At 34.7% G+C, this 11,051-nt stretch overlaps 1 protein-coding gene across 1 annotated transcript; it reads right to left on the bottom strand.

Annotated features, from left to right (window-relative positions):
• Positions 1-222: 222 nt before the first annotated feature.
• Positions 223-1,086, bottom strand: LOC127131324 (uncharacterized). Its single transcript, XM_051060248.1, has one exon. The coding sequence runs from the start codon at positions 1,084-1,086 to the stop codon at positions 223-225; it is 864 nt and encodes a 287-aa protein (XP_050916205.1).
• Positions 1,087-11,051: the final 9,965 nt, after the last annotated feature.

Genomic DNA, 11,051 nt, shown 5'->3' with positions numbered 1-11,051 from the left:
AGAGTTTGGATTGATTGGTCCACAGACATCAGTGTGTATGAGCTCTAGCGGTTTTGTCGCTCTTGACGTTGATTCCTTTAGAAAGATTTTCCAGAATTGCTTCCCAACTAGACATCCTTCACATAGTTGGTCTGGGTGGTTTATACTAGGCAAGCCTCTCACCATTTCCTTCTTTGACAAACATTTTAGACTATCGAAGTTGAGATGTCCGAATCGTAGATGTCATAGCCACGAAGAGTCGGTATAGCAAGTCTTGAGACACTTTGCAACATCATTTTGAATGTTCAAGAGGAACATTCTATTATTTGACATAGGCATATTAGCAATCAAGTTATGTCTACAATCTCTTAAGAAAAGACTATTTTCTTTCAAGTGGATGCCACAGCCTTTCTCTAATAATTGTCCCAAGCTCAAAATATTATTCTTCATGTTAGGAACATAATAGACATTGAATATGAATTGATGACTCCCATTCTTTAAGCGTATAAGAATTTTACCTTTGCCTTTGACTGGTATCTTTGAGTCATCTCCAAATGAGACATTGTTAGTTGTCGCTTCATTGATCTCTACGAACATGCTTCGATCGCCACACATGTGATTGCTTGCGCCGGTGTCGAGGTACCATTTGTTTCTTTTCTCTTCAACTTGGTTTTGGCACGCGAGCAACAAAGTTTCTTCTTCTCTGCCTTTTTCTTCTACAAAGTTAGCTTTCTCCACAACTTTCTTCGAGAATCTACACTCAGATGCATAGTGACCGATCTTGTTGTAGTTGAAGCACTTGATTTGTGATTTGCCACACCTCGACCATGAATTTCCTCTTCCACGACCTCTTGTTGCTTGTGGATTCCAACTTCTTTCTCCATTGTTAGAGTAGTTGTTGTAACTGCCTCTTCCTTCTCCTCCATGTCCTCGTCCACGCCCACGATCTTGGCCACGACCTCGTCCTCTTTGGCTCTTGTAATTCGCATAATTTGCTTCCTTTATGTTGAGTTGTAGTAGTTGCTCCATAGCCTCCTTTTGTTTAATTTTTCTCTTTTGTTTTTCTTCGTATGCTTGTAGGGAACCCATGAGTTGCTGAATAGTCATGGTCTTTAAATCCTTTTTTTTTCAATGTTGGTAACAATAAAGTCAAAACTTGGATTTAAAGTGCGAAGTATTTTCTCCATGACTTTTACCTCATCAACATCTTCACCATTTCTTTTAAGTTGATTGACTACGGCCAATACTCGAGAAAAATAATCAGAAATTGACTCGGACTCTTCCATAAATAAACGTTCAAAATCACCTCTAAGAGTTTTAACACGAATCTTTTTCACCTGTTCCACTCCTTTGTTGCAAGTTTGAAGTTTATCCCATGCTTCTTTGGCCGTCGTTGCGTTGGAGATCTTCTCAAATGTATCTTCATCCACCGATTGATAAATGAGGAAGAGAGCTTTCTTGTCTCTCTTCCTTGACTCCCTCAATGTCTCCTTTACACCTTGGCTTAGCGAGGCTTCATCTTGCTCATTGAAGCCTTTCTCAATGATATCCCAGACATCTTGAGCTCCTAGTAGCGCCTTCATCTTGATACTTCAATTGTCATAGTTGTTCTTTGTGAGCATCGACATTTGAAAAGGGAAACCTCCATTCGCCATTTTTTAGGACCTTGAAGCTCTGATGCCACTTTGTTGGATATAGACCCTTTTGTGTTTAGGAAAAGTGTGTGGGAATATTAGAGGCTTGAATAAAAACTTGGTAGGTAGGAGAATTATTTATGGTAGAGAGAACTTTGTATTTTTGCTTGATACAAAAGTGTTGGATTACATCTTTATTTATAGTACTCTAAGGAGAACTCTAGACACACTAATTCTAGAGAGTTCTCAACTCTAGATATTCAGAGAGTATTCTAGAAAATATTACAATCTTAAGAAATATCTAGATACTCTAAATACTACAAGAATTTTCTAGAAACATTATCCAATACAAACTAAGCTCAAATAACTAAGTCCAAAATCAAATAATAAAATTAGGCCCAAATCAAGTTTAATATTTCAACAATTTTAAATTATGGTTTAATTGGTTTTTAATTCTAGTTGTTTTGCTAATCATGATTCTGTTTTGTTAATCCAAGTTAGAATTACAAAAGTTCATGACTTTAGGAATTAGAGACTAATTCATTTTGTTTGTTTAATTAGTTAACCCATAATTAGACTTAGTTAGAAGAGTTAGGTGTAATTAGGTTCAATCAATTTTTAGATCGGATTGAATTTCTTAATTTTCCAAAATTAATTCATGATTGATTAACCTTGCCACGATTAGAATTTTAGTCGTTAGGTTTTTATATTTCTTTTTGCGGATTTCATGTGGATTAATATGGTTAATGTGGATTGTATCATGATTAGACCTTAGGTTGAATTTTCATTCGATTGGACTATTGTGTGATCATGTAGATTAGATTCAAGTCTTGAATTTAGATTGTGATTTTCTCTTTTGATTGATTTTGATCCTAATTCATGCTTAGGTAAATATTAACCTTAGAATTAATATTCACTTTAATTTGACATGTAATTGATTCCTTTGGTTTATGATCATATTGTAAATCGAAAATCTCATTTCAATTTAGGTAATGAATGCTTTGTATGCCTAATTTCATTTTCCATGAACCCATGATAGATCTTTGATTACTCTTCATTGATTAATCTATTACCTTTCAAATCGATTTTAACCATTGAATGTACTTACATATTGTGGCATCATTCTCATTCATATGACTTGATCTCACGCTAACCCATTTGTTGTTTTGTGTCCACATGTGACTTTGAGATTCAAGCTCACTCCTAGATGACCTTGCTACTAACCAATCCATTCTCATTCAATAACCTTGTATTGTTTGATTGTATGGTTTAGGAATGGTACATAGTTTGATGATTTGTAACTTGTATTTTCTTTTCATTCCCTTATGATGTATTGTGTGGATCCATCCCCCCATTGTGGGTCAAATATCCCCTAACCCCATGATCATGTAATAGCTAGGTTTATTGCTTTCTAGTTAGTTCACCATGCATGTTAATCGAAAAAGATAAAATATAAAATGATAAATAAAGCATTTCAAAAGAAACAAAAGGTACTTGATTCAACGTCAATTTGTTTTCCCAAATAAAACTCACACCATTGCAACGTGAATATTTGATCTAACATCAAATATTCTCCACCCACTCCATGATCCATTCACATCTCTTCTCCACTTTCTTCTCAATTTCATTCTATCTCTCACCCCCATTCTTTCACACACATTTTCATAATAAAACACTTGATCCAACATCAAGTTCCTTTTTCATAACAAATTGGAACGCAAAATGGGGTGTACGTGCTTGTACACAATATTCAAGTACTTGGGTTGTCGATCGTACCTAGCCTGAGGACCCGACACTTGACTTTCCCCCTTAAAACATCTAATGATTCAAACAAGTTAGATCTAGGTGTTATGCGGGAGAAAAAGAGTAGTTAGGACTCCATTGTCCTCTCAATTCCCGAGTACTCTGATTGTTGATCGTACTTAGTCAAGGGTTAGATACTTGTCGCCCTCTAAGTTCCAATGATTAGACTTGCCAAACTCTTTTCATAATTCAAATCTCTTTTTGGGATTAAAAAGAGTGGTTATGATAACATTGTCCTCTCAACTCCCGAGTTATTGGACTGTTGATTGCATCTAGCCAAGGGTCTGATACTTGTCTCCGTACATAAAATCAACCCCAACATATAAAATTATCTTTTACCTTAGGGCATTCTCTTCAAAACCTTTAAGAAAAAACGTGTTACTTCTGTTCTACCGCGAACGAAGCTTAAGCCTCCATGTGCGAGCAAGTAATGTTTAACTGCTAGAGTGTGAACCAACCGTATCCATTTTACCGCAAATAAGCAAATACTTTTCGCTCCCATGACAGAGTATACAAGCAAGTGAACAGTAGCACGCAAATGTCAATACTGTTAAGTAAAAACAACCAATCAAATGTTCCGTTTGTGAGTCGAACTATGGAGCTCTGATTTCCTTATTGCACAAAGGCCCAAATCCTTGACGAGCACACTAAATTAAAACTTATTTTCTCTCCCATATTATCTTTCATCTCATTCCCGATAGCAAGCAACTTACAAATAAATAAACATCCATACGTATTTGATACGAGAAAGTGGTTCCCATGGAGTACCATGGATGTGAGGGGTGCTAATACCTTCCCCTTGCATAACCGACTTCTGAATCCGCTCTTGGTTGTGAGACCATTTCACTCATTTGGGGTTTTATCGCTATTTTCCCTTTCCTTTGGAATAAATAAAATCTGGTGGCGACTCTGTATTTTTCGCGGCGCTTCAGCATGGATCCTCATTCTGGTCACAATGGTCGTGTATATATAGCATAGAAAGTTGCTTTTCACACACTTTGAAATTTTGCCAATTTTAGCAACTTTTATGCGTGGATGCATGGGCATTGATTTTGGCCCAATTAATGATGTGATCTTGCTCCAATTCATGCAAAATGAGTACTGAAACATTAACATGTAAGCATGCAATAGGAAATGATTATTTGAATTCAAATTTTGCCAAAACAAACCTATGAAAGGAACCATGCGCAAGTCCCTCAAATCTTGTCCAAATGAAACGATCTTGGACTTTTTGGAAAGGTGACATCAAGGGGAACAACTTTGATGTGAACATGTTTCCATTTGAATCTTTTATCATGATGAATTTTAAGGTGGAAGTTGTAGAAATCAAACATAATTGAAATTTCTCTATGTACCAAGTCAAATGACCACTTCTTCCACCTTGAATAACTTTTTCTATGAGGTTCAAATAGAAATCGTTCCTTCATAAAAGTTGTATCTATTTCATCCCTCTTAAATTTGGTCATAAATTAGACCTCATTTAGATTTGGCATGAGGGAGTTATGCATTTTAGAAGTTGAGAAAAATTGCTTGTTCAATGGTAATGGCCCAAAATGACCTATAATGTTTCCTCGTGGCATATGCCCTTGAAAGTTGAATTTGACATTTCTTAAAGAATAAAAGTTGGAGAATACATCTTTAAATTGATCATTAAACTTGGATGGCCTTCATCTTATAAAAATTGAACAAGTTATGGTCCTTGGAAGTTGACCTCCTAACTAGGGCACAAACAAAATTACCTATAATGTTTCACCATAAAAAATGACTTTACAAGCAAACCTATCTCTTTATGTCATCATGGAAGTTGTTTGTAATGTCATAAAGAGTAACGTTTCTCTTGGAATCATTTTCATATGACAAATATTGTAGGAGATATGGTTTAGGGAACCCTAGTTTTGACTAGTTGACTTTCTCTAGTCAACCACCTTGAACCAACTTGAAAACATGAAGTTCTCTTGATATTTGGGACTCATGGAGGATCATATATGCATAAGATGATGTATAATTAAGTATCCCTTGATATATTTGACCAATTGTTGAAGAAACTTATTGAGGAAGTCACACAAGATACCCATATGAATTAGGGCCTCCAAGGCAAAAAAGCTTCAAACTCTTGATGAATTATTGATCAAAATGATAAATGAAGAACATGGGGATCTATATATGATGTTTATAACCAGTTCGAATCTTTCCTTGATTGATTTCTTGCACTAAGGGTCTCGAACCTTAGTTGTGAGCTTAATGAGGCATTGGTGGATACACACACTACCTACAAAAGAAATAAAGCTATACATAGAAATATTTTGGCATTTAGGTTAGTAAACAAAGAAAAATAAAGTATGATACAATCAAATGTGCTTGGTGATCTCTCCCAATGTAAACCCAATGAATGAGGGGTAAGGAGGATGCCAAGGTGTGATCCCAAAGCCAATGCAAATAATGAGATAACATGAGGGATCCTAGGGTCAAAGTTGGGGTCTTACAAGTACAACGCCTATTCCAAATGAATTTAACACCATTCATATCTACTTCATCTAAACTAAATTTATCAATGACATTTAACAAATAACTTTCCCTAGAGTGATTAAAATTACCTCCTTTGCCCTAGGAGCGTGCCTAAAGCGGGGGGTTCAGGATATCCAATGCATTTTAGTTTGTTTTTATCGTAAGCGTGCATTATATGAAAAAAGGATTATGCTAGATCATTTGGTTCTAGGGCACGAGCATTTTGAGGGAAAATCAAGTGCATTTTTGTAAGTTTCAATTCAGTTATTAGGCCTAGGAAAGGAGAGGGCTGGCGTATGTTTCTCAATAGATGGAGTTTGTTGATTCTGGCATGAGCATTAAGGCTAAGGGCTTAAATGATCTTCTTCTACAAATAAGAAAGTTTATGTAGTTTCGATCAAATAAGGTTGCAATGAATATGTTAGATTGTGGTTTTTTGTCTAATGGTTGGGAGGAGGACTAAAGACTATGTAGTTTATGGAGTTTTCATCGTGATATAGTCTCTGATCACTACCATATTATTCTTAAAAATTTATTTTCAGCTTTGGGGACCCATGTTATTTCAGATAAAAAGTTAATGATTTCTTCATGTTAACTTGAATTTTTTTTATTGGATTCATGTAGTCGGCCTATGACCTTTAGTTGAATGAAGTGTAACGAGAGAGATAAGATAAAGTCCCTCTATTTGCACTATGACGATTTAGAATAAATAAGTTTTTTTGTAAATTTGGATTTAAAGATATAGAATGGTGTAAAGGTTCAGGAGTCTATGGAGGTTAGGGTTGTGTCAATTTTCTTTATTAAAAGAGGAGCCTAAGGAATGGGAGCTACTTCATGGCATTCATAGTTGTTTCATTGTTCCTAGTCCAAGTAGCCTAAGGAATGAGGTGCTATTTCTAGATTTTTTACGTGTTTGTGAAGAAGATACAATAGAGGAATTCTATTTTAACACTCAAGGTGGGAGGAGGTTTTTTTGGTTAAGTGAATGAGCTTTAGGGGGAGATATATAGGACTTTCAAGGATCACTTTTATGACTTGGATTCTTTAAGGCCTATCTTACATGGGGTTAGTATTCCTTGTATCTCAATCATTTAAGTTGAGGTTCTCATTGCTAGATTTTTGCCATTCAAACGGATGTGCTTGTGGCTAGGATGAAGGGTCATGAAAATATACATGTTATGTTTGATTAGTTTTTTTAGAATGTTGTCTTATCGAGGAGCTTGACGTCCTATTTTGTCACTCTTATTCCTAAGGTAGTTTCCCTTTTTCCCTAGGGGATTTTAGGCCTATCTATTTTCTTAGATTTCTCTACAATTTGTTGGCTAAAGTGTTGGCTTCTATTTTTGAATTAGCAGTGAGGAAGCTTGTAACCTCTTAAAAATTTCAATGATGCCAATATTATTTTTAACATAGATTTAAGAATGCTTATGATTCATTTAGTTGGTCTTTCCTAGTTACATGTTGAGAAGATTGGGGTTTGATGTCCAGTGGAGAATGTTAGTTAGATATAGTATTTTCTCTAGTAGTATTTCAGTCCTAGTTAATGGGTTTCTAATGAAAGAGATCAATATATAGCATTGAATCATGCAAGGGGATACTCTGACGTCATTTTTTTGTTTGGTGGGTGCCCTTAGTGCTGCACTGAAAATGACAATATCTATTGGAGAACTCTCCAGATTCAAATTGGGTCCTGAAGGGCTATTAGTGTTGAATCTTATGTATTCTTTTATGGTACGTTAATTTGGGGGGTGCTTTTGTTTAGAATCTTTGGCCTATTAAATAGATTTTTAGATGCTCTGGGTTGTCTTCAAGTGAATTTTTCTAAGACTTGTTGTTCTGATATAAATTTGGAGGATTCTTTTTTTGAGTTGGAGGATAACTTTGATAATTTGAAAGCTAGATCTCACCATTTCAATTACTTAGGTTTCCTAGTGGGTGTTCCCCAAAATAAGAAAATGATTTAGGAGCCTCTAATTTGTATTATTACTAAGAGGCTTACTTTATGGAAGAATACGTTTGTTAGCCTGGATGGAAGGGTAATACTTCTTAATTTAATCTTGAGTGTTATCCATGTTTTTCCTTTCCTTCATAAAATGAGAATTCATTTTTGGCAATATCCGTGGAAGGATAAGATTCCAATTTATGTGTATTTTAGGTTGTTGTTTCTTATTTTTAATTAGAAAGCATAATTGGTTAGTTTTATGGGGTTACGGGTATGAGGGTTATGGGTTTGGGATTTTAAATAGTGAGATAATTTGTTGGTTTGAGAGGACATGTTTTTTGATAACATTGTGTAATTCTTGGTTGGTATGGTTACAAAGGTTGATGAAAAGGGTTTCTATTTGTGATATTTGCGTATAAGCTATTCTCTATACACTTTATTAATGAGTAGCCTAAGTTTGGTTAGGTGAATATGGCCCCTAGTGCAATTGTTCTCCCAAGCCAATGAGAGAACCTAAGCTAACCTAATAACGATCTAAGCTTCTCCAAGAAAGATCTTCAAGGTTATCCTCCTCTAATATTGTATTCTTCTCTTTCTTCATAATATTACATTACATAAAAGAAACTTGTTTTACATACGAGGGAGTGAGATGAGAAAAGAAGTTACATTAAGATATTAAAAGAGAGGCACGAAACGCATGCCATGTTTTAAAATCCCAAAAAACAAAATAAAGGAAAGCTAAGGCCATAATTGACCACCACAAGATCATAATAATAAAAACATTATTATTATTATTAATTTAAACTATGTTAATTAAATAAACCAAATTAAATTTCGGCGATTGATCACACTACACAGAGTTAGTCGGGGGTTCGACGATTGAAAAATTTATTTGAAACCGACGTTGTTTTTCGCATCAAAACGTGATACTTTAAAGCATAACTCTTGTGCAGTCACAACCCTAATCACATAACTCTTTGAAAGTACAACCCTTGTACCGTCATGAACCCTAATGCAACAATTTCATACCGTCAAACACACCTTGATTGATAATTCAATATGATTGATCAACATGTCATTGCTTCACCATACTAATGTCGAATTCCAAAGAAAATGACCATTGATCGCTCAAAGGAATATCAATCATTAAGTGTTTGAATGAATAAAATAGAAACAATATATCATATATACCATATTTTGCATCAAAATTACTTATATCATATATATAAATTGATCGATCTCATTTGTGTAACCTATGGACAATCAATGTATCGTTGCTTCACCATACTAACATCAGATTCCGAAGCATAGTCAACATCAATCATCTAAATCATACACACATGATGCTAAATTTAATTACTTGTTAATTATATAATTCATTTTATCTTTTAATCGTATTAATACAGATAATACATAAAATAAACAGCTATCAGATGCATGATTTCGTAAGTGGCTCTGATACCACTGAAGGAAAATTGCGATCCAAGACGCAACGAAAATTAAAAAATTTCCTTTAGTGATCCTTACGAATGGGCATGATCAGTGATAGAAACTATTACCTCTTGTGGCGATTGAAACCTTTGATGCGGATCTAAGGAGTGATCACGAGCTTTGAGTGGTGACAACGCCTCTACTCAGTCCATATGAAAATATTCCTTCAGTCTCAGTGCTAACTGCTACGAATGAAGGCTTTAAGAGATATATATATATATATATATATATATATATATATATATATATATATATATATATATATATATATATATATATATATATATATATATATATATATATATATATATATATATATATATATATATATATATATATATATATATATATATATATATATAGAGAGAGAGAGAGAGAGAGAGAGAGAGACAGAGAGAGACAGAGAGAGAGAGAGACAGAGAGAAATGAAATTTCATCAAGTGAAATGCTTCTGCACAAGGGTTCTATTTATAGAACCACTTGTGTGGGCTACAAGCTAAAAATCTCACTTAAGTGTATGTGGCCCATATCTTATGGTATACCAAAAATCACTTAGGCGTGTGATACCTTACCATTATTCGTATTCTACTTAAGTGCAACGTACCTTACAATGTTCTACAATTCACTTAAGTACACCGTACCTTATGGTGTTCCTTATTTACTCTATCTCTCATCAATTCGTCTTTTTGTGTGTGACTGATCGGTAAAATAGCAAGTGTACTATTTGCACCGATGTAGTAATAAAATGGGAATTCTCTCGAGTATCAATCTTGAGGAATGCGTAATAAGTACAAATCTTTATAATAGTTCCATTGAACAAAAGATCAAAGGGGGTTTGTTGATTGTTTTCAAAAAGATAAGAACGAGAATAAATTATATAAAGCGTATAAAAAGCTGTTAAACGATATGAGAAAGCATGCTAAAGCAAGATGTATGAATTGCTTTGTACTACACTCCTTCCATTGCATATAACATCTACATTGTAATTATTCAAAACCGATTCTCAAGAGTTGTTTTCTCTAATCCCTTAGCCGAAAACCATTAACAGTCAATTTCAATCCCAATTCCTTAGTTATTCAAATTGACATTACGAAATAAGCAATTGATCAAGAATTAACGGCTACTACGGTTTGATCCTTTTTCCTAAGTGATTAAACTGAAGTATTATTACACAACAAGCGATAAGGTGGTTTGTTCGACCTAAACCTTAACCAGAGATCAAAATTCCATTTGTTCGATAAAATAAAGCATTAAGAACGTTGTATAATAATTTGAATTAAGAAAACGTTGATGATCATAAAAACATAGAAAGAGTGTTCATACAGTAGCAATTCAGGGGCACCCCCTAGCATTGGGGGGTTTAGCTTCTCATAATATTCAAAGACAGTAAATTACAAAATAGAGACATTACAATTTGTTGTTGACGAAGGTTGATCTTCAATATCTTCCGATCTTGAAGATCTCTTCTTCTCTGAACACCTTGCAAGCTCGCTTCTCCTTTCTGTCTTTTTCTTGTACGATCCAAAAGTCCCTCTCTCTTTACCAAAATGCAGACTAAATAGTTTCCAATCAACTAAAAACATCGTGAAATACCCAGACTGCCCTCCGGATGTACACAGGGGTCAGCACACTAAAAATCAGCAAACAAGGCAAATTGGCCAACACGGGCCGTGTCAGGTGACACGGGCGCCTGTGTT

This window comes from Lathyrus oleraceus, chromosome 3, assembly GCF_024323335.1.
Source record: "Lathyrus oleraceus cultivar Zhongwan6 chromosome 3, CAAS_Psat_ZW6_1.0, whole genome shotgun sequence".
Classification (NCBI taxonomy): domain Eukaryota; kingdom Viridiplantae; phylum Streptophyta; class Magnoliopsida; order Fabales; family Fabaceae; genus Lathyrus; species Lathyrus oleraceus.
This window is presented reverse-complemented; position numbering and strand designations above follow the sequence as displayed.